Source organism: Larimichthys crocea, chromosome XIII (genome assembly GCF_000972845.2).
Source record: "Larimichthys crocea isolate SSNF chromosome XIII, L_crocea_2.0, whole genome shotgun sequence".
Classification (NCBI taxonomy): Eukaryota; Metazoa; Chordata; class Actinopteri; family Sciaenidae; genus Larimichthys; species Larimichthys crocea.
The window spans coordinates 40,073,125-40,097,486 of record NC_040023.1 but is presented as its reverse complement, the minus strand read 5'-3'; the positions used below and the strand labels follow the sequence as shown (position 1 = coordinate 40,097,486).

Below are 24,362 nucleotides of genomic sequence, written 5' to 3'. Positions count from 1 at the left end.
GGATTCATCCTCTGGGGACCATGAATGACAATACAAAATGTGAACTTTTAGTTGACATTTGCATTTACTTTTAATAGAGATGTTTGTAGCGCTACTGGAGACATCAGAAAATAAACATCCAAGGATCCATCCTCTGGAGACCATGAATGGCTGTATAAAATTTCATCAGTATATAGTAGCCACATGCTAGTGTGGCTAAAGTCTTTAATGTTGGTTTCATTTTGACCCCAAAACTTGCATGAAGGAATTTGATTTGAACCCTGTGACCCAGGTTAAATCTTACTAAGCAGGGAAAACATTCAATCTGGATTATACAGGTTTGGCAATCAGTGTGATCCTGTGCAGCTTTAGGAAAGCTCAGCTCTTAATTAACCTGATAGTCTTAAGGAGTATTGTCCATAGGCCTCAATGCTAATCTGCTGAGCCCACTGTGGCCAATAAAGCCCTTCTGTCTGTTTAAACTAGATGAATGGATTCAAAAGAGTGTATTTCTTTCTGTGGAGACTTGTCCTCTATCATATCTACTGTACTGGATGACTTTGCAGTCAGTTTGTAATCTGCCTCTCCTGTGGGTACTCAGCTCAAAGCTGAGGTCAAACTCCAGTTCATCCACTGAGCTAAAGTTTGCGTCTCTGTCAGTCTCTCCTCTTTACAGAGCTGAACATTTGTTTCCCTTTACAGCCTGTCAAACATGCTCACACCCCTTACCATCTCTCTCAGTCTCTCACTCGCAGCTATACCATTTCCAGGACAGGTGTTTCCACACTGACGCTGCTGCAGTGTGTGCCATTTTTGGGGCATACTGAGCACATTCCCCTTGCCTGTGGGATACAGTAGTGAGAAAATAGCCCATAACCGAGAGTGCGTCTAGGCAGGCCACAAGCCACTACAAACGTAATGGAGACATTATAGTCCCACCAGGAGATGAGAGGGAGCAAATGACTGCGCAGCTTCAGTTCATTCAAGGACAGACAGGTGGCCAAAACAGTAAAATATCCGCAGATGTTGGACACTGTCGTCCTCACAGTGTAGAAAGACTCATTTGTAACAGAGCCACAGCCAGTAAACCAGGACGGATGTCACAGCTTACTCTGCATTTCTGCTGTAGAGTTTTTGATCACACAGTGATTTACATCAAATATATTCAAATAATATAATATCATCCAAAAACAACAAACAAAATGAATATATACATACATTTTGTTAAATAAAACAAAAAATAAAATAAAATAACTATTAATAAAATAAAATATAAAATAAAATACAATAAAAATAAACTACATTCAATAAAATAAATTATAAAAACTAAACTCACTAAAAGTATAACTAAATAAAATAAACACAACCAATATCTATATAATAAATAAATAAATAAATAAATAAATACATAAATAAATAAATACATAAATAATAACAAGCCACATAAAATTAAATACAATAAATATAAACTAAACTAAAATACAATAAAAATAACTAAGAAAAATATAATAAAATAAACACAACCAACCAATATAAACAAATAAACAAAATAATAACTCACTGAAACAATATCAAAATAAATTAATGAATAAAATCCTACAAAAATAATTAACTAATTACAATAAAATAAAATGAGTAATTAAATTGACTAAAATGAATCTTTAATTCTTTATAGATATGACCTTGTAGTCCCACAGAATACTGCTTAGGGATAAAGTCAGACAGAGTCAAACATTAAAGAACAAAACATTTTAAGAGGAGAGGATCTTAAAGGTGCGGTGATGAAAATTACGCGCACTTCCGCTTTAAAAGCAAAGCTGTGCGTGTGTGTGTGTGTGTGTGTGTGTGTGTGTGTGCGTGCGTGCGCGTGTGTGTGCGTGTGTGTGCGCGTGGAGCTGGAGAGAGTCGCTGTGGCGATGCCGAGCCACAGATCTGCCTTCTTTACCACCGGCCGGATCTCTACTGCACAGTGCGCAGTGTGTGCGCCGTCAGCACGGTGGACTAGTTTATCTGCGGTGTCGACAAACAAACGAGCAGTCCTGTCTGAGGGAGGATTTGGATTTTAACTCTCGTCGTTTCCTGTTTGGCAGCCGGCGGACGGAACTTTACGCAGGGGAAACAGCAGGTGAGTCTACGAGGCTACACCTGAAGGATAATTCTCCTGCCTGAATTTGAAACCGGGTTTTTTTTTAACCCCCTCTCAACTCCACTTGTTGATGGGGCACTGACGAGCTTACCCGGCAGTCACATCACGGAGATATTCTTATGCGTAATTTGGATGAAGAGCCCCTGTCCGCCGGCAGGGAGGAAGAAGTTCTAACCTGAGAGGTGTTTGAGGCAGATGGTGGTGATGTTTGGCGGCCAGTAACAGCTCTCGCTATAAGATCGTATTACACAGGCTGCTACCAGGTGAGCAGCGGCATGGGGAACCAGATGGACAAGCTGTCACATTTAAGTTACGCAGAAGTTCCTACAGTGGACCCGAACGGCGTGGACACGGAGGAAGGTCCACGGATCGGCGTCTCTTATATATTTTCCAACGACGACGACGAGCTGGAGGACGGCTGTGCGGTCGATGGCACGGAGAGAGACCCGAATCAGGAAGAGAAACAGTACGACCAGCGCGACGAGGTGGAGTGCGCCGTGTACAACAGGGATGAATGCATTTACGAGAAGAGCGTGAAGTCCGCCAGCCTGGAGGTTTACTCCCCGGAGAATCTACTGAACAAATGCAAAGCGGGAGACTTGGTGGAGTTTGTGGCCACAGGGCAGTACCCGCACTGGGCTGTGTACGTAGGTGACTTCCAGGTGGTGCACCTGCACAGAGCAGAGGTGAAAAACAGCTTTCTGACGGATGCAAGTCAAGGGAAGAGGTGTCGGATCGTGAACGACTTTTACAAATTCAAACCACTGAGTCCGGACATGGTGGTGCAAAACGCGATGGAGCAAGTGGGTTTAAAAGACCGAGAGCTGAGCTGGAGAAACTCCGAGTGTTTCGCAGCTTGGTGCATGTTCGGCAAGAGGGAATTCAAAATGGGTGGGGAGATACGGATAGGCAAACAGCCCTACAGGTTGAAAATCTTCATGTCTGACAAACACTCGCACGTGTTGGAGTTTCAGAGTTTGGAGGACATGATCATGGAGAAGAGGAGGAACGATCATCTGGGCAGGACAGCCGTGTTGCAGGAGCTGGCCACTCACTTCAGCAGCGTGGAGGAGATAAAAAGTGAGCCAGCAGCTGACTGATGTCTGCCCTTTTTGGATGTTCACAATAATTGCTTTGCAAGTAGTGTAGCCTTTACCAAACACGAACTGTTGCACCCTGCTTTAATCTATAGCAAGCCTTCATGTTACTTTGAATTGGAGCACACATGTCATCCTTTTCTTTTTTTCTATATTAATTATCTATAACAACGTTATTGCCTTAAAGCCACAATCCTCAACGCCCTCTGATGCTTAATGGCCTTAGCAATTATGAATTCAATTATCTGAGAGAAATTGAATTAGCTGATAGGCTTGTTTGTAACTCCAGCAGCCCCTCCACACAGAATGTATAGTTTTTATATATATATATATAAAAAAAAGAGCTTTACCCTTCTGTCTTACGATTCTGTAAGTAGAGTGACTGTTTCTCTATTCATAGTGTGTCCTGTTACCTGATCCTTGTGTGGTTTAACTTCATCCCTCAGTGTGTCAGGGCTGCACGCTGAATACAAGAAGGATTCCTTCTGCCTTTAAGGGTAATTCTCACACCAGCACATCTAAAGAAAATGTTGTGGAGCTGGCCTGTGTTACACTGATCAAAGTCTGTCTCAACTGTACCCGAAGGTCTAGTAAACAATCCTTGTGTCACCACTTCTTCTTCTTTTTTTTTTTTTTTTTTAGTTTTCTGTCATGTTGTTTTTACTTTACATGCACAGGAATGAGATTTAGCTCCCGGCGCACGTTTTTCTGTTCTGTGGATTAATGCTGTGTATTTAAAATTCTCATCCTGTCATGTTTGTGTGACTTCACAGTGTTTCTCACAAATTAGTGTGATTTTTTTCTGTGTTTTAAAAGGTTAATTGTTTGACCTGCTGCAGAAGACACATTTTCTTAATTGTAGTCAGTAAAACTGAAAATGAGATTGAAATTATTTTCCTCTATCCTCTATCTACAACTTTTTGAACATGGTAGTTCAGAGTTTGTTGTTTTTTTGTTTGTTTGTTTGCTTAGCTTTATCTGAAACTGTTTTTCATGACCACATTCAGCTAACAGTGGAACAAGTAGGTGACATGTCAGGAAAGTCCCCATGACATTTCAAGTAAGAGGTGGGTAGAGTCATCTCTTAAAATTGTCCAACTATTTGCAAAGACACAAACTGCTTCCTCCAACCTACTTTTTAGACTAACCTCGAGGCTGGAGATCCATCCATTGCTCTGTTGCACAAAGAGAGGTTTATGGGTTCTAGTGAGCGAGCTCTGGTGTTTTAACTAAAGTATCACCACTATAACTTGTGCTAGAGGGCGAACACCTGCTTCCACATATGTCAGCTCTCTCAAACAGAACACCCGACATGAAACAAATGGTCGATTGATCTATAATATATAGTCAACAGACAGAGACATGATTGACATTTTTCAAAAACTGAAAGTGAAAAACATTTACTGTTTGCTGCTTTTGCTCTCGCTTTTATATCAGGCAGCCAAACATGTTATTTGTATTCTGGGAAACCCTGAGGAGCATTTCTTCAACTATTTCACATTTCATTGACAGAATTCAATTAATCAAAAAAATAAAAACAAAAATAATCGTAAATATTCGATAGCTGCTGCTCTACCTTATTCCACAGCACTGTCACTATTGTGTAGTGATGGATTGTTATGATTGCAAGGGACAACAGCTGGAGAGGGGACATACAAATTGCATTAAAATCATTAAAGGGGCCTAAAATAGACCCAGATGCGCTCCAAGATGTGGCCCTGTCAACAGATGTGGGTGGGATTACTAATAAAGGGAACAACAGCCCGCTGAATTAACAGAAGGAGTGTTCAGATGACAAAATGACAGACCCCATGATTGTTTATATCAGAACTACAAATGAATGTTTGCAACATTTTTCGACCATCTGCAACCTATAGTAGTAAAGTAGGATTTGAAAACAAATTCCAGGTGGCAAGTTGACCACGATAACGGTAAACTAATTTTGTTGTTGCATATAAATTTCACTACATCATTTTTTTGTGGGTTTCCAGACAGTGTTATAATTTCACGACAGCCCTGAAGAACACGAGGGGACTGTTTTTACAGCCTCAGAGTGATGAAACAACGTTGCATCAATGGAAAGAATTATCATTGTGCCCTGATGATGGGAGTCATAAGCGTATGTAGCTCTATTTAGAGAAGCCCCCGCTGACTGAATTTCCCACCAGTAATTCTCCTGAAATCTCGTCACATTTTTACACTTTGTTTTTCACTTATTCATTTATTTTAATGGTTAATTCTTTTTGAGAGAACGCAAATGTTACTCTCAAGACTTACTTTGACTTCAAACTCTGAGCTTGTCATGTCAGTTGAAGTGAAATGGAGAACTTAATGCATTAAAAAAAAAGAATCATGCAAATATTTTCACTTCACTGACATAAAAATGAAAAGTTTATCGTGTCCAAACTGTCTGATGGGGTCACAGTGGGAGAGTGTCAAGTGTAGCTGTAGTGTAGTAAACTACATACGTGAATACATGAGTCATTTTTCAAACGATGATTAGTTTTTAATACTGAATTGTTCCATGCATAGCATGCATGAAGCTACAGCTTTAAACCCGTAGCTCTCTGTCCTAAAAATCCCTAAATGTTCTTTCATAATGACCACAGGGAACAATCAGACTTGAATATATGCTCCATATAGTGTGATATACTGGCTTCTTTAGCCCCAATGTGCTACATTTTCCCAGCAGTTGCTTTAATGCTCCTTGCAGCACTGTAATCAAATTAAGACCTGGTAAATCCTCCTTAGGGTCTTGTCATGTTCAGCCTTTCCTAAGTCTGTTAGACGATTTTATATTGAAGCAGGAGTAATTTAACAAGACAGGAGTGCAGCTGTGCAGATGTTACTGCTGTAGCTGCAAAGAGGTTATATCCTCCGGTGTGTATAAGCAGAACATCCTGTCTGTGAGGCGAGGTGCAGATATTAGAGCTACGTGTTGCAGGTCCGCTTTTTCTTCAGATGTTTGGTTTAATTTGAACTTCATGAGTGATGAACTTGAGTGCAGGGAGGACGGGGTTAGTGCCTGGTGTGTGGAGTTTATTTGTTTCCTCAGCTCACTTCCAAGCTTCCGGATATAATAATGTTGTGTTGCCCAACCTTTTGCCTTGTGACCGCTTTAAATTGAAGTGATGTGTACTTGTGACCCCTTTGTCACAGGTTGCCATGAGCTGTGAGCTTTTCTTTCTTGGGCTGTTTATAGGCTCGGGGAGGTGAAAGTATCCAGTATTTGACAAAAACAATTCTGTTTTCATTTCTGTTTCACACCAAATCTTCATCTTCGTCTATAATTAAATCCAAAAAATTATAATGAAAGTTCCTTCTGTTTCCAACGAGCATCAGAATAAAAAATCACAAAACTTAATTTAATAAAAAACTGGAAATAATTTGATTTATGCCAGAAACAAATGTAGCTATAATTGATTCTTTTATAATAATGTATCAAATGATGTGTGAAGTTTCAGCTCATTGTTAAGCTGTCAGGCCCACAACTTTACTGTTCTGTTTCCCTCTCACTGCTCTCATAGTATTGTTTCTAAACTCACCAGGCAGCTGTTTTTATGTAAAAATAAAAAGCTCTAAAAAAACCACTGTACACTACCTGCCCAGCACCAAACAACAGACAGACACAGATATCAGCGAGCTGGTGAACACAGTGGAGCATTTAGAGAGCTGGAAATTTCCCTAAGGAGTTAGGGAGGGAACCAAAAATAGAGCTAAAGGGAGTGAACATTGGAGTTACGTTTGTCTCCACATGAATGATAACGTTGCCCTGTAAGTGTGACTGTAGCTTTCCGGTAGCCTGTGCATATGTCAGCCAAGCTCAGAACTTTGTGTTGCTGTTGTGGCCTCTGGCTCTAGATCAACCTTTCAAGATATAAGGTCATCCAGCAGTGTAAAAGTTTGAAATGCCAGCTGAGCGCCTCACTGTAAAGACAGGCCTTTTATTGATTTTGTTTCTTTGTCTTAAGTGCTTTCATTGTGGTTGGAAACACTTTATGACACTTGGTATAGAAAGGAGCTTTAGAACTAAACATAACTTTCTTTAAACTTCCTGAAATGTATGTCAGGTTGATATGTGAGTGACATCTTTGTCCCCTGTTTGACTTCTTCCTGCATGCTGAGGCTGCTGTGGGCTGCAAAACCTCCACATTAATATCACTAAGTGTATTTTATTTTTATACAGACCAACCCTCTTGTACTATATTGGGAGGGTGTATTATGCTCTTACAGTGAAGCAGCAGTGATCCAGTATTAACTGTCTCCCAGGCCATTTCTCTTGATGGGATGTGAAAACTCGGACATAGCAGAGGCAACCCAATTATAATCAACTGTCAGCACTCGCCTACATGTACCTCAGCCTGCCGCTGCTGCTGCTGTGTAGGGTTTGTTTCCATAGGATGCTGATGAAATGATGAGATTAGTTGCATTACAAGGGAGCAAGAAGCTGGAATTCATGGCCCAATGTGGCTGAAATGTGCTCACATATAGTGGACGAAGAAACAGCATTTTAACAAGCCTTGTTTTCATAATTTTATGCTCACAGGCAGAAAAAAAATTCTTCACATCTGTCTACTGTCTTCACATGTGTATTGTATGTACTTAAGTGGATGCACAGTAACACATTGCCGCCAAAAAAGAGAAGTTAAAGTTGTTTGAGAGGCTCATCTTCAGTCGACCCCTTTCTCATTTTCACCACACATGGTTGATTTGGCTTTGTTAAAAATAGAGATGGCTCAAAATGATGTTCTCCAAACGCCAACAAAATAATTTGCACACCATTAGAGACTGAAGCATATTACATAAGATGTTTTCTTTCTTCACACAAAGCCACTAAAAGCTTTTAATGCAAGGGACCAGAGATTTATTTGTTTATTTTATGTTGATATGGTTCACAATGCTTTATAGCGAGGCAAGACAATATACTCCTTATCCAAGTGTAAGACAAAGCTGTATACATGGCCTGACCTTATAGATATTAATGTTATTGTTTACAGGCAACATATAGGAAAATGTGGGAAACACATTTATTTGTTTTCTTGCCGGGATTAGGTGAGAAGATCGAATCCACACTCGTGACCACTGGTTGCCTTGCATCTGCTTCCAAGATTCAGTGGGGCACGTTGTGGTTTTTGCACTGAAGACAAACAAGATATAACGTATTGAGCAATTCATGAGCTTCAAAGGTAAATGGATTTTATGCCCTTTGGACATATCCAGGCTAGCTGTTTCCCCCTGTTCCTAGTCTTTGTGCTAAGCTAAGCTGTGGCTTTATATTTGCAGTAAAAATAAGAGATTTGTATTGATCAAGAAAGTGGAAAAGCATATATTCCCACAACTGCCAAATTATTCCTCCAGTGATCAAGAAATTAGCTCTCTTGTAGTTGAACTATATTTTGTTTTTATTTTGTTACCATGAACCCAATACCCAATACATTTCATAATGCAGCTTTAAAATTATTAAGTTAAACGCAGGAATTAGTGTCTTGAATCACACACACACACACACACACACACACACACACACACACACACACACACACACACACACACACACACACACACTAGCTCATACTTCTAAGAAAATAAACAAGAAAGCACAACAAAAGGCCTAATCTAGGGCACAACATGGAGGCGCCATCGTGAGTTTCTTTCCTATCAATGAATAATCAAGTGTGAATAAGTTAATCAGAAAGTTTAAGCTGCATTCACAAACTCAGACACTTGGGGTTTCAATTCCCGCTCTCTCCGTGGCATGAAATGTCTGGACAAACAGAGGGGATGCTGGGAAAAGTTATCTGATTACACCTGCCATGATGAGAGTGAGTAATAGTTACCCACAATAGCAGCACAGCCTCTCTTTGTGTGTTTGAGCCATGCCAGGAAAGTTCTTCAATGCCACGAAGACAATTACTATAGCGTGACGTCATACTGTCCTGTAAGGTTGGTGCAAAACACTTTAGAAAGGAGGAATGACTAAGCAGTTTTATTTGCATTAGCTCAAAAAAAAAAAGAAATCACTTAAATGCATTGAAGCAAAACAAAAGGATTAATCACTGACATGGTGAATAATGAGAAATTTGTGAGGCGGTCATTCTGAAATGGATCCAAAGTGCATTTTGGAGAGCAAGACTATGTAACCTTTGATGAAAATCAGCCAATGTGGCCACGAGGGTTACAGGATGAAAGCAAAAACAAAAATATGTTTTAAGTGTGATAACATGAGCTAATTTTAGTCATTGTGAGTTAACGGTCAGACCAGACCAAGTAAGTGTTTAGAAATGCTGCATTTTATTGATTATGATTTAAACTTTTCATTTGTAAGGGGAACATTGTGTCTATACTTCTTTTAAAAGTTACATGACCTTGCTTAAAAGATGAATTTTAGACTCCATCAAATCAAATATTAGAGGTTACAATTTTTTCCCCCCTAATACTGTTCATAAATCAATTGAATCGTTTTCACTTGCACTGTTTTTGAGCTTTGGGTGTCTCTAGCCATCAGGTTTAGGATTCATTAAAGGGGCAATCACTCCACACTAATCAAGTTTGTTTGCAGTTAGACACACATAATAAAACTTGCAAAGTCCTTGAAAATGTATAGCCAAACTCTCATAACAGCATTATGAAGCCAAAAAAATAAATAAACAGATTTAGCTGTGGTTTGATTGCAATAAACTGATCAAAGGTATGCGGAAATAACTAAATTATCATGCAGACTTGTGAGGTCTGATTATATACTTCTAAAACAACTTGAACTAAAATCAAATTTTTTTCAATCCCAAAATAAACTCTGAGCTCCTCCTCTGCCTCTGCCGTCTCTTCCCAGAGATGCTCAGGGATGCTGAGAGCTCAGCAGCAGCTCTGCCTGGTTTCTTTGTTTCTTTCTTCTCATGTCGGACTGAGGACAGACTGAACTCACTATTGCCTCTTGAGGTATTACAACACATTACAGGCCTAACCAAATTACTTGGCATGTTAATTTCAGTAGCACAACGCATAAATTCTTTGACATTACGTCCTAACTGTCACCTAGTCGCATTATGTTGATGATGTTAGTTAATTTCACAGCTATAGTTCTGGCCCGGTCTTACATATTGCCCCTTTAAAGTGCTCACAGTACATTTTCACCCAGACTGTAGCATTGAATTTGTCTTCCTCTAAACTTTTCCATTTCCCATTATTGAGCAGGGAGCCTGAGTATTTTGCCCAAAATGTTGCCTGAAGCTGTGGTCTTTCATTTCAGGTCCACAGTCGAGTGGCACTGCCGAGTGGCTTGAAATGCCGAAGAGGCAGGTGGCTTCATTGTCTGCTGGGGCTTTGTTTATCTCCGCTGTTGTCCAGGTCTTTTCCATGGCAGCGCTGGCTGACTGCAGTTCTTTGAACGGGGTCATTTTGAGAAGATAGGGATTTTGTGTTTGCTAAAGGGGCACACATTAATTGAGTTTCCAGTCATTTGTATCAGCTAAGTAAACAGAAGCTATATGTATATGAATCTTTTAGCCAACATGTTTGTTAAAGCTGCACATCTTGCATCAGTATCACATGTCCCCAAGAGCTTATATATATTCAGTCATGTTATGGAACACTTGACTTGAAAGTCACTTTACTGTGTGATGTGAATCAAAAGCAAATTTACATACAGTAACCCAAGAGTAAAGGCTTTTCTCTCCTGCGTTAACGCACCATTAAGCTGCTAAATTGGAGGACACAAGAGCAGAGTGTGTGAGTTTAAAGGACGCAGTCGCCCGACGATTCCTTCTTATCGCTCCCTTATCTGTGTACACAGCTGTATGTATGCAGGCAGAGATCAGCTATGAAAGAGGGGGGCATTGCCACAACGAAGTAGACAAACTCTTTAGTGTGAGTGAATGTTTTTTTCATTGCATTCGTGTTTTGTACAAGGACGCCAGACTTTTTCCCTTCATCAATTCAATTAGCAGCTTCTATCTGAACATCTGGATGGTTCTATCATTTAATTTGACAATCATTTTCTATTTATAGTTTAATGACTTTGCGGTTGTTTCAAGTACTTTGAGTGCTGATGTCTTTTATTCACCTTATTTCTAACTATCCTTGTTTGCAGAGTCCTTCACTGACTCAAAGTGTCTCTTTAGTTCTGTCAAGTCATGTGTAAAATTGTGCCAGGCAAAGATTAGTTGGTAATTTGTCTAATATGTAAGTATGAGTATCATCCTGTATAAGCTGCAGGTCTAAAGTGAAATATTTACATGCTGCCGGTGCCGAATAACACCTAAAATGAATGGAAGCTCTGACTCATTAACCATGTTTTGCATAAATTCCAGACTGTGTGACGTGAAGGTGCATCGAGCATGCTGTCTCTGTCCTGCATACACATAAGAATCTCTAAGATCAGAACAGTTGTCAATCTGTAAATTATATATATATGCAATATCCGAGTATGTGTACCAGATCTTGGGGACATTACAGCTGAACTATGCTGCTCTGGCTCCATCGTTGCATTTATATCCTCATTATGTGACAGCCTCTACACAGATTGTTTGAATCCCTCCTGGCCACAGTTGTTCCACTGTATAAAATAATCAGTCCTTTTTTTTTTCTGTTATTTTTTTTGTTAGAGCCTTCAGAGGCCGTTTAAAAGAAAGAAAAGCTTACAAGAAAGGGTAATGAGCAGGAAGGAAGTACTCCAAAATCGATTTGCATTCTGGCTCTCCTCCTCGTGAAGCTACAATTTCCCCTTAACAAATAAATTAACAGCAAGTTTCATGAGGCTGCCTGAGTAATTACTTGTTCAAAATGTGATGCTCTTGAAAGCACGGAAAATTGTACTGCACCACATTGCCAATTTTCATATTAGTTATGAATGCATGCGAGACTTTGTAATGACTGTCGTCTGCTCGCTCACAGTTGTTTTCAGACAAAAGCTAGTTTTCAGAGTTGACTTTTCTGGTTACATCTGCCGGCTTTTGTCTGTTTATAAAAACGATGATGGATATCCGTCTACGCTGATTAAAATATTGATTTGAGGAAAAACAAACACTCGTAATAGCATGACAGAGAAATTGTTCCTCTACAAGTGAGGTCTTCTTGTGTTTTTCAAGGTTGTTACCCAGATATTACCCCACTTTTTAGACATTCTGTTTTATTAGATTGGAAAAGCACATGATGCAAATAGGCCATAATGGTATATTCTCCTGAGCCTCCACTGAAACGGAGCATATTGGTCATATAATTTTGATGGCGGATGGAGTGTAGTAGATGGGTAGATTGTTGAGCAGCAGCCGCTGTCTACCAGGCTGCTGCAGACAGCTGAGGGCATGCTCTAACTGGCACATGCCATCTGTCTGGAGATCTGGGGACCAAGGTGTTGCTCCAAATACATGTCACTGTCATCTTCATTGTGAAATCCGAGCAGGACGGCAATCGATCACTCTCGGAAGCTGATCTCGGCTTGTTTTTCATTTCTCACTTCAGTAGTTGAGGTCAGGATTCAAGGAAAGCTGAAATGACCCAAAACAGAAGAGTGATAGTGTATGGGAAGAGGAGAATTTGAATTTTGAGCTTGATAATCAGCTGGGAATCGGGTGCCCCTGGTGACTTAATCAGCTTCAGGAGCTTCTCGTCTCTCTCTCTCTCTCTTTCTGCAGAGTTAAGGGCTTTGCATTACCTGTCTCTTCAGAGAGGCCATTTGTTCAGATAGAGTGTCAGTATGTTGAACCTCTTCTGCTAATGATTCCACGGGCGGTCGAGGTGCTGTCACTAACAGCTTTGCCAAAAGAGAGAATTGACTCCTCTGGTATTGTACATAATTCTGCAGAGTTGTGACTGTAGGGAGGCCAGCCAGTGTGTTATATGACATATCAGTATTCATGAAATTTTACCCTCTCCTGTCTAAACCCCCTGGATCTGCCTTCCTTGATCTGGCCCTGTCTGGGGAGCACATCTTGCCAAATGAGCATCCATGTGCTAATTGCTGCTCATTTGCATAAATGTGTGATTCCAGATGCCAGGAATGTAGCAAATAGGTAAAACAGCTGGCTGGGTCAGGTCTCCAGCCTGTGAGAGTGAACTCTCACCTCCATTGTGGCCTCAATTTTGTGTCTGAACTTTCATTTATTAAAATCTTAAAGCTTATTTCCGACTGACTATCTGGTGAACATGGCGGAGCATTGAGCAGCTAAAGAAACAGATATATCCCTCAGGAGATGGTAGACACTAAAAACAGAGCTACAAGAGAGTGACTGATGGACCTTTCTTACGTCAGGTGTCACACACATGACTCCTGAATGTGTAAATAACCAACCATATGCTAACCGTTCAACCCAAAAGGTGATAATACAACAGTATGGTGTTCACAACGGGTTTCTGCTACTCCCAAGTGGCTAAAGAACAAAAATCATTTATTGCAGCTTTAAATCTCTTTCGCTTGATGAAATGAGAGGGGTGAACCTTATTAGTTTCTCATCCAAACTTTGTTAAGAGAGAGGGTTGTGGATAAATTGATCCATGCCTCTGGTGCTTACCATGCGTTTGAGCTCCTGTACTGCGGTTGCTACCAGGCAGGTGCAAAGCCCTTTTCAAATCATAACCTTGAAACACAATGCTCACCCAAGGCTGGTATGATGGAGAAAATAAGTCTGACAATCACGCTTAACCTGGAGAAAATATCAATATCCACAGGTCATTGCTGAAAAAATAATGTATTTGATCAAAGAACATCAGGAGCTAGAAATCAAAGAAAGGTAAGTACAGCCAGAGTTAAGTTAAAGTATTAGTGAGGCATTGTTCGTAACACAGTTTGATAATGTGGTGTAGTGTCAATTTTATCAGTCAATTCCTCTGCACACCATAAGAGCCTGACAATCAGAAGCATTTAACAGAGATTTTTCTCTTTTCTCTCAGTTCTGTGCTGCTGCCAACATCGGGACGAAAACTGAAGAAAAGTACATCATGGTTACTATATTTGGTGATTAATGTAAATTGACATGTTGACATATTTAATATGTAAAGGTTGGAAAGATTCTATGTTTGCAACAAAACCTGTACCAGCGGTGATTTTAAAATGATGATTATAAAACCACACTGTAAGTTTGCAGTGAAACAAAACAAACAACAACAAAAAAAACCTCTATAACCCAGCAAATTAACTATAATTCACTTTGGTATTTACCAGAGGTGAGGCACGTTCACTCTGTATTCACAGTGTGTTTAAAGCCGAGAATAATGAGCTCACACTCATGAGGTGCATTTTCATCACTCTCTGCCTGGTGGGTCAGCCAAAGCAGAGGAAATTCCAGTGCTTCAAGAGGCTTGATTACGATAATAACAGCGGAAAACAAAGGATCAAGTCAGTTGCACAGGGAGCGTAAGGCTCGGGAGTGTTCTTCTGATTAACACAGGGGCGTTTTAGCAGCATGTAATATCAGAGGGAATGTTAATAACAGCGTGAAGTGTCACGCAGCGCTGTAATTTGAAAAACAAAAGTGTGCTCCAGTTCCACTGCCATGTGCATATAGTTCGTATGCGTTTACTTAGATGTGACATACACCACGGTGTTTAGCACTAATTGCACGCAAATGTTTATATTAAACTGATATATTGAGGGTTTTTTGCTGTTAGAGGAGGGCAAAAGTGTAACAGTTGTACAGCTTTTTTATGTTCACTTTCCATCTCATAGCAGCACATTAGCGGAGCCCTATCTCCTTCATCACAAAACAGAAGGGGGCCTGCAAGGTCACAGAGTCATCTCAGTCATCTGCATTGTTTGGAAGAAAAAGGAAATGTCCTGTTATTGTTTGCTTTGTTGATTTGCCGTTTTCCCTGTAATTTGGTTCATTTTTATGAGAAGCAGTTTGCAGTGTTTGTTTTGAAGTACTACTATATAAATAAATTGTCCCCACAACCAACATATCTCACATTCAGTGCCTCTTATCACAGGAAGCTGCATGCAGCTCGGTATGGCCGAGCTCTCAGGCCCAGCAGGAAGCAGGTTATGAACTCCATCATTAGGGGGAAAATGTTTTTACGTGTGTATGTGTGCATAGAGGTGCGTTAGCAAGGGTCACACAGAACGATGCCATCAAGGTAATTTACCTGTCCTTGCTCGCCTGAGGCCTGTACAGTACAGGATGCAATCTGAGAATAAGCCACGCATCCTCCATACCCCACACCTCAACCCTTCAACCTCTCCCTTCAACAGGAGCCGTATGTGTCAGCCAAGAGAAGGTCCTCATGTTTGCTGAGGTCAAAGTCATCTGTCAAACTGGCGAGACGGCTGGCTGGCTCCGTGGAGGTAATTGCTGCCTTCTAGGAGAAGCTTGACAAAAATCTTGCCATGTGTCAGGGAAGTTCGTTCGGGGAGCGCAGACTCCTGCTCCTCTGATGGCTATGCTGGAAAAAAGCAAACACACACGGTGAACGTGACAGCACATGAAAGAGACACACAGCCGTGATCAGGGACAACAGCAATCAAAGGCTACTGACAATATTTGCTCTAGATGATATAACCGCTACGTACAAGGAGCTTTTATCTGCCCCCCATGTGCCCAGAGAAGTCAACAGTTGCAATGTAAATTGTGGGTATAATGACAAGAGTTTAAAGGAAGGCCAGGCCTGGAGTTTTATTGCTGTTAACAATGGATATGTATGACTGAAGAGGTGGTTTGAAATGTGACATATTTGTGTCTTAGAAATCTCCCCTGGAGATGTTTTAGCTCCAGGCCAGGGATAACTTCCAATCACATTTCAAGGCCAATTCTATGGTTGCCAGGATACAGACCTTCACATAAGGAGTGGTTCCACTCAGGCTTTATGAATAGACAGCTGAGCCAAGTAATGAAAATCAGGGAGCTAGTTAACAACCTTCCTTCTAATTCCCCTGATTTAACTCTGGAACGCTTTCCTGTCCCTTTTTTGTCTGTTTGCTTCCTCGTCATTTAGCATGATGTGCTGTGTTTTATAAAACATGGTGGAAAGTTGGGGTCTTGGCCAAGGTATTGATTAGTGTTTGGTGTGGATAATGCCACCATTAATAAAGCCTGTTACCTTTTCAGTCAAATTCCTTTCTTCGAAGGGGAAATGCACCAATTTCACACATCCAAGTCTGTCATTGGCGGTTTGAAGACTACAAGTTTGAAAAAGAAAAATTGGAGTTACAAAGAAGTGCTGTGACCTACTTCTTGAGGTGAGCAGCTCAAGGTTACATAACTGTCAATGGTCGAGATGCATTGTGGGTAATATAGGCATATAGGCATTATATTATTGTTTCCCTTTTTCATACATCTTGAGTCTGACATAAATCACATAAATCAGTGGAGTATTCTTTTAGGTTCAAGATTTATCATCCAACTCTGTATCAGCTTTGCAGAGCTTTTTAGGGTCTTTCTGATTCTGATTGTTTTGGTTTTACACTTGCATACCAGACTTCACTGCTCTTATCTACCCTGTTACATTCCTCAGGCAGCTCTTTCTTTATAAACCCACTCTATGCTATCTGCTCAAACTACAGATAGATATCAACTAGCTGGTGAACAGAGTGGAGCATTTAGCCCTGACAAACAAAAGTATTTCCTTCAGGAGGTGGTGGAGACAAAAACAGAGCTAAAAGAAGGCGAATTTATCGTGTGGCCAGAAACACAATGTGAAATAAATGATAATGTGATACAGTCTGCTGCATATGTAAATATGCATTTGTTTGTCATAATGTCGTTGTTGTGCTTTCAACTTGTTCTGCTTCCCCACCGTGGTAACAAACGCTGCATAAAGCTGCATACATACTGTATACTAACTACATAAGCCATTATATATATTAACTATAATAATATACACTCACCTGCCACTTTATGCATTAAGGCATGTAGACATGGTCAAGACGATCTGCTGCAGTTCAAACCGAGCATCAGAATGGGGAAGAAAGGTGATTTAAGTGACTTTGAACGTGGCATGGTTGTTGGTGCCAGACGGGCTGGTCTGAGTATTTCAGAAACTGCTGATCTACTGGGATTTTCACACACAACCATCTCTAGGGTTTACAGAGAATGGTCCAAAAATGAGACAATATCCAGTGAGCGGCAGTTCTGTGGCCGAAAATACCTTGTTGATAACAGAGGTCAGAGGAGAATGGCCAGACTGGTTCGAGCTGATAAAAAGGCAACAGTAACTCAAATAACCACTCATTACAACCAAGGTATGCAGAAGAGCATCTCTGAACACACAACACGTCGAACCTTGAGGCAGATGGGCTACAGCAGCAGAAGACCACACCGGGTGCCACTCCTGTCAGCTAAGAACAGGAAACTGAGGCTACAATTCGCACAGGCTCACCAAAATTGGACAATAGAAGATTGGAAAAATACTGCCTGGTCTGATGAGTCTCAATTTCTGCTGCGACATTCAGATGGTAGGGTCAGAATTTGGCGTCGACAACATGAAAGCATGGATCCATCCTACTAGTACAACGGTTCAGGCTGGTGGTGGTGGTGTAATGGTGTGGGGGATATTTTCTTGGCACACTTTGGGCCCCTTAGTACTAATTGAGCATCGTTGCGACACCACAGCCTACCTGAGTATTGTTGCTGACCATGTCCATCCCTTTATGACCACAGTGTACCCATCTTCTGATGGCTACTTCCAGCAGTATAACACGCCACGTCATAAAGTTTGAATCATCTCAGACTGGTTTCTTGAACATGACAATGAGTTCACTGTACTCAAATGGCCTCCACAGTTACCAGATCTCAATCCAATAGAGCACCTTTGGGATGTGGTGGAACGGGAGATTTGCATCATGGATGTGCAGCCGATAAATCTGCAGCAACTGCATGATGCTATCATGTCCACCAAACTCTCTGAGGAATGTTTCCAGTACCTTGTTGAATCTATGCCACGAAGGATTAAGGCAGTTCTGAAGACCAAAGGGGGTCCAACCCGGTACTAGCAAGGTGTACCTAAAAAAGTGGCCGGTGAGTGTATATAATGGCAGTAATGCAATATTTTTCTCACATTTTGAGCCTAGAACAAGACATATGTCTTGAAAAGGTTTTGTCTCCAACTGCTTGAAAACATTGTTTGCTTTAATAATAATCAAACCTGTATGGCTTACTTTTCCAGCTAGACCTCTGCTTAGTCCTAAACCTTTTAATCCTCCCAGTGGTATTTGCTCAGTGGTAAAATGGCCTCAAGGTGCTTAGGGAGACTCACATGCCTTTGTCGCCTTTAAAGGTCTGCTAAAAGACTGCATGTTGTGTTTATAAAGTAGTAGTGACTGACTTACAAAGACTTTTTATCCTATGGTACAAAACTTTGAAGTTATAACTCTATTAATTAAAGGCAGGCCTCATCTTTTTCTCATAGCAGGAGGTTTTTGGCCGGCGGAATGAAATTAAGTCTTGTCAATATCTATCATCACATCCCTGCTGTCTCCCAGACAGAGTGAGTCGTCTGCTGCCAGACTGAATAGATACTGAATCAGATAAATTTGAAACAAAATCACAATATCTAGGGTGTATACATGTAAACAGAAAGAAAGTTAAGGTTGGTTGTCAGTGATATTTGAAACAAATGATATATTTTGTTGTAAGCATCTGATACAGTAGCTGTTACATTACGAGAGTTTCCTCACTGCATTCCTTTCAGATAGAGTAAACTCTGTGTGGCATGCAACCCTGCTGATAATGTATACTCCTGTGGTCCTCTCTTTTCCTTGCTATTTATCACACTCCTCGACTTTACTTGACATATCTCAGCTAAAAAAGAAGACAAAAAGGCATCACAGACAGATATTAGGTTGGTCAGACCCTGCAGAGATGTTCCTTAGCTCTGCTCTTGACAGATGAACAACAAGCTGAGAAGCTTTTGACTTTGGAGCGATTGAAGGACTGTCCCACCTCTTTTGATTTTTCTCAGCAGGAAGGTGAAGATTGAGAATGGGGCTCAGAGGCCCTAAGCAGCTGCGTGTGATGACTCGGAGAGGTGTGACCTTCAGACAAACGTAGACAATGGTGGAATTGTGGGATGTGGATGCTCGGAGGTGGGCAGCCCGGCTGGATAACACTTCAATAGACACCTGCAGTTCTGTCTTCATGCCATCTCATTCCCTCTTGTTTGGTTCAGTGGAGAGTGATTGTAGGGGAGAGAAAATGGCAGGGAAAGAGAGATGAGGAAAAATGGGAGCAACAAAGATCCCAGGCACGGGATAGTAGGGATACAGATGGACAAAAAGATACAAAAAAGGTTAGACTAAAAACAGACTGACGAACAGACAGGAGCTGAGATTTTAGGCTGCAAACAGTCAAGTAAACTAAACAACAACAGCCATGCTAATTAAGCAGTAAGGTTTTTATTTCATGTCAATCCAATCAATAGTTTCTGCAATATTTCAGTTTGGACCAAAGTAGGTGGAGAGTTACCTTTGGACTTTGGCATCTTAGGCATCTAAGAGGTCTAAAGAGTCTGGACATAAGGAAATCTGTAATTTAATGCTTTAGAAATAAAAGAATCCTGAAAACAGCTCTGTATTTTACTGGTAAAGACTCTTCCTGGTACAAATGTGCCTCACTGTTGCATTTTGAACTGGATAAGAGGGACGGATGACTGATTTTGAGGACCATGGTCTTATTCTCATTAAATTGGAGAACATTTTGACTTCTTCAACACAACTTAAAAGAGACTGAATATGATGCGCTTCATTCAGTTTTAAGGGGAAATGTGCCTCTTCAGCAGACAGGGATGTTGTATTTTCTGAAAACAGACCAGTGGAAGCATAGTAATGCAAATACAATAGGGCCTAATATTGAACCTTGGGGTACACCACAAGTTTCACAAGTAGCAGAAGAGGATCAAGAGGATCAAAATGATCAGTCATTACTGAAACTAATCTATGTTGCAGAAAGTAATAACACTTACTGTTACGGGAATTTTAAAGTAAAACCCTTAAATAAGGAGCATCGGATTCAAGCATCAAAGTTTAAGTTGAATTTATTGTTCTTGTACAAGAGGAGCGTTTCACAGTGCAACACACTAAAGGGGTTACAGAGAAAAGGCTCCCAGAGGAGCGTTAACGGTTGGTTCTTATACATTTTCCTGAAGATGGGCTGTCTCAACCTCTGTAAATTGTTAACAGTCAATTTGCATATAATGCATTTAAACAGCTTTCTTCAACATATCCCCAATCTTGATGTCACCTCTCTGACCTGTCCCTAGGCCCCATTCTGTTCTCAAATCCCTCTATTTATACATTAACCTGAACCTTACCTTACCCTGCCAGTCTCAGGAAAACAGCAATAAAGGGAAGTGCCCTAAGGACATGTAATAAATAGGAACAAACATTGTATAAGTTAAAACATCCAACTAGCTGTGTAACCCTAATTTTCATAACACTTACTTTGAATGCCAACCACACATTTGAGACAATCCATGAGTATGGGATGGTCAGCAGATAGTGGCAACATTTGTTACCCTTCAAAGAACTGTCTCAGTACCTGTCCAAAATTTTGATGCGACCTAAAAAGATGTGAGAGGACAACTTTTTCCAGGATCTCAGATAAGAATGACAATTTTGAGACTGACTCTAAGTTATTGTAATAAGTACAGTCCAAGGTTGAATGACAGAAAGCTTACTGTAAATGAGGATGGGAAAGAGGAAATCCTGGAGGAAATCTGATCTGACGAATAAAAGAGAAAGCCTCTTAGCTTTTATTCGTCAGTCCAGATTTCCTCTTTAGGGTGGGATGAGAGGAAGGATGGGGAGTCACAGTGTAGTGCCTGGGAAACAGATTAACACTTTGTGTCCATGTGGCCAAGTCATGGTGACCATGGGGACAGCTGCCCAGTGCTTCATTCTTATCTTCAGGGTTGTTGTTGTTCATTATTATCCACTACACTGCTTACACAGTGGAAGTTGGGTGTGTGGTGCATTTCTTTCCCTTTGTTAGAAGAAGCATGAAGTGTAGTTAAGTGTTTCCCGATGAGTGGATGATTGGGTGGTTAAACGTGTTGCGTCATCATGAATCAACAAACTTAATTTCACAGTCAGTTCTTTTACTTTTCTGTCTGCAAGACATTCTTCAAAACTGACTTGCTATTAACCTTAACCTCCAGAGAATAGGTAGAAAAACACATAATTACACACTAAATCCACTAATAACATAATTTATCACAATTTATGTATGTTCTGGCCCTAACCTTTGAGTTCCATCACACCATACAGTTCAAGCCCCTCAGGGAAGGAGAGCACTTGGATAATGGCTTTGTAAGCTTTCTGACGTGCTGAGATGCTCTCCAGCTCAAACGTAATTATGGCCTGACAGCGGGCAGAGGCCTTCACAAAGACCCGATAATCAGAGGCTGGTGATCGGAGCATGCAGCTCATGACCAGGAGAGGCAGTGACGCTGAAAAGTAATTAAAGTCACCCGCAGAGTGGAGCCATGCAAACTGCACTCCCAGCTTGCTACAACACCCCCTCTTGACTTCTCGCTGTTCTATTATCCTCTCTCTTCTTTTCTCTCCCCATTCTCGTTTCATTTTCTCTCACATCCTGCTGCTGCATTTCTTTCGGTTACCCCCCCCCCCCCCCCCCCCCCCTCGGCTATCTCCCTCTAAACTCCTGTCTTGCTTTTTTCTCCGTCTGTCCATCATTCCCCCAGACTATGACTTTTTTTTCCGCCTCTCCATCCATCACCCGCTGCCTCCTTGAATGCAGCCACTACCTGTTATGTGCAAAAGCAGTGAATAAATGGATCACAGCACCCCTCAATCGTGTGCCAAATGCACACACACACACACTCTTAAAAGAGAGTGAGTTAAATCAACTTTATCTGAAGCTTTTATTTTACAGTGCTCCTGTGTATGGTGCTTGTCTTAAATGCCATGTAGCTCAAGTACAACGTAAACACTTGCGTTTCTCTGCATGAATAATTTATTAACTCATCTAGATCCTCTCAGACTTCTCAGATGTGTGACCAACTTTCCTTTTAAAGCGAGCCGTGTCTATCTAATATTACTTCCCGTGCGTGCTGCGGAGTGTGAGCTTATCTCCAGCTAAGCCATTATGCTATGCAAAAGAGTGAAAGATTACCCCTTTCACCGATCCCCTGTTTATAACCCTCTGGATCACCCATGGGGAGCGCTGAGGAAATGGAGAAAAAGGGACGAGGCCATTGTGCAACTCTGGATTGGTGACTTAATCCTTTCTTCAGCTTTTCATGTTTAGTATAATTCAGGCACTGTATGTGGATTCATATGTGTGCTTGTACTGTAACTAATGAAATGATGTCTTGGAAGTGAGTGCTCACAGTTTCTGCCACTCGGGGACAAGCTAATCAGCCAATGAGCAGGGACGTGACATGGTGATGAGCCAATAGAGCATGAGCAGTAAAAGCCTGTGTAGACAAGATGTCAAGGGAACATGTGTGTTTAATCCCTCTCATGAGGTTCAGTTCAAATAGACACAGCATATTGTCATGAGTATAAGCATGAAGCAGACTTGAATTATATGCTTCATATTCTTTACTTAAAAGTCGTAATACCACAAAGACCTGTATTCAAAATTTAAAGTATAAATATTCTCATCTTAATGCATTTAGATGCACTAATCAACATTTTAATATTAACAATGGGTCAAATGTCTGTGTTTTATGTCAAAAAGAGTCACTTGACGAGATGCAGCTCAGTGTTTTGCCTTTACCACTGCAACTTTATTGTTTTGGTTCACTCTCACCGCTGCATTAGTGGAGCAATAAGCAACACAAGAGACTAATATTTCCCATGGTGGAGACCAAAACAGATATAAAAGGATTCCCAAGGTGACCAAAAACAAAGCTCTGAATCAATGATAATGTTGCTCTGTATTTTTTGGTTGTGTGAATACACAACTGGTTGCTACCATGTTCACTATGTCTTAAAAAAGGAGATAATACTGTATGTGTGTGTTATGTTTACAACTTGTTGGTTTGCCTTTAAACGATCAAGTAAAACTAGTAATACCACAAAGTATCTGCAAAAAATACATATCAATACAAATCAAATAAACTACTCATCATGCAGAATGGTTCCTATCCTAATGGTGTTATATTATTCAAAATATTATTAGTCTATCCATCCAATTATTTTCTGTAACTGCTTATCCTTACCAGGGTTGCAGGGGCCAATGCCTGCTAGCATTGGACAAAAGATAGGGTACGCCCAGGACAAGTTGCCAATTCATCACAGGGCACACAGAGACAAACAACCATTCACACTCACAGTCACACTTATTGCCAATTTAGAGTCACCAATTAACTCATTACTGCATGTCTTTGGACTGTGGGAGGAAGCCGGAGTACTCGACGAGAACCCATGCAGACATGAGGGGAGAACATGCAAACAGAAAAGCCCCAGCTGAGGTTCACTGCTCCACTGTGCCGTCCCTATTATTAACCAATTAATCAATGTGTAACCATTATTCATGTGAAGCTAAATTGTAACTTTTTAAGGAAGTTTAATAAGTTATTGTTTAAGTGTGTATCATGAGTGTAACTAATCAAGTGTAACTAGTAAACTCTGGAGGAGAAACAATATCCCTCTGAACCGCAGTAGAAGTATAAAGTGATATTTAAATTTCTATATATTTATGTGAGGTACTTGGGCACTATGGTACTCCATCTCTTTGTATATCTGTATATTTCCCCCCGACGTACAATGGGACCTGTGTACTCAACATCTTATCCAGGGGCATGAAGTGAGCCGCAAGTTGGCTAATGAGCATTTCTAGAGAATAAAAGTCATCACAAAGCTCAGTGGCATGAAAGACCACAAAGGCTGCGGCCATAGCCACTGTATACACGTTTAGTCAACATGGCCCTGTGTGGCAGAGCAAATCCCCTTACACTGTGCTCTTTGTTTAATGTTCAGCTAATCTCTCTGGCCGGTGTACTATTTTTTCTCTGCCATCAGTAAGAAAAAGTGCTGATTTATCATTTTAGAAGGGTTATGAATTAAGCAGCTTAAACATGTATATAATACGCCCACACTTAACATGTCAGCTCTGCCTAACTGGCTTAGTATTTGTTTTTCTTCCTCGTGACCTTCATGTTTTCGATGATCTTTTTGCCTTCCTACAAGAAATAATCAACTCCTGGCTGGGCTAATTTTAAATTCATACCATGGATGATGAAAAACACAA

At 40.7% G+C, this 24,362-nt stretch overlaps 1 protein-coding gene across 1 annotated transcript; it reads left to right on the top strand.

The window, feature by feature from the left end:
• Positions 1-1,836: 1,836 nt before the first annotated feature.
• On the top strand, positions 1,837-6,731 carry lratd2a (LRAT domain containing 2a). The gene has a single exon (XM_010736105.3). The coding sequence runs from the start codon at positions 2,401-2,403 to the stop codon at positions 3,223-3,225; it is 825 nt and encodes a 274-aa protein (XP_010734407.1). The 5' UTR covers positions 1,837-2,400; the 3' UTR covers positions 3,226-6,731.
• Positions 6,732-24,362: the final 17,631 nt, after the last annotated feature.

Excerpts from the sequence above, each read along its gene's own strand:
- lratd2a (XM_010736105.3), top strand. The coding sequence starts at position 2,401 with ATGGGGAACCAGATGGACAAGCTGTCACATTTAAGTTACGCAGAAGTT.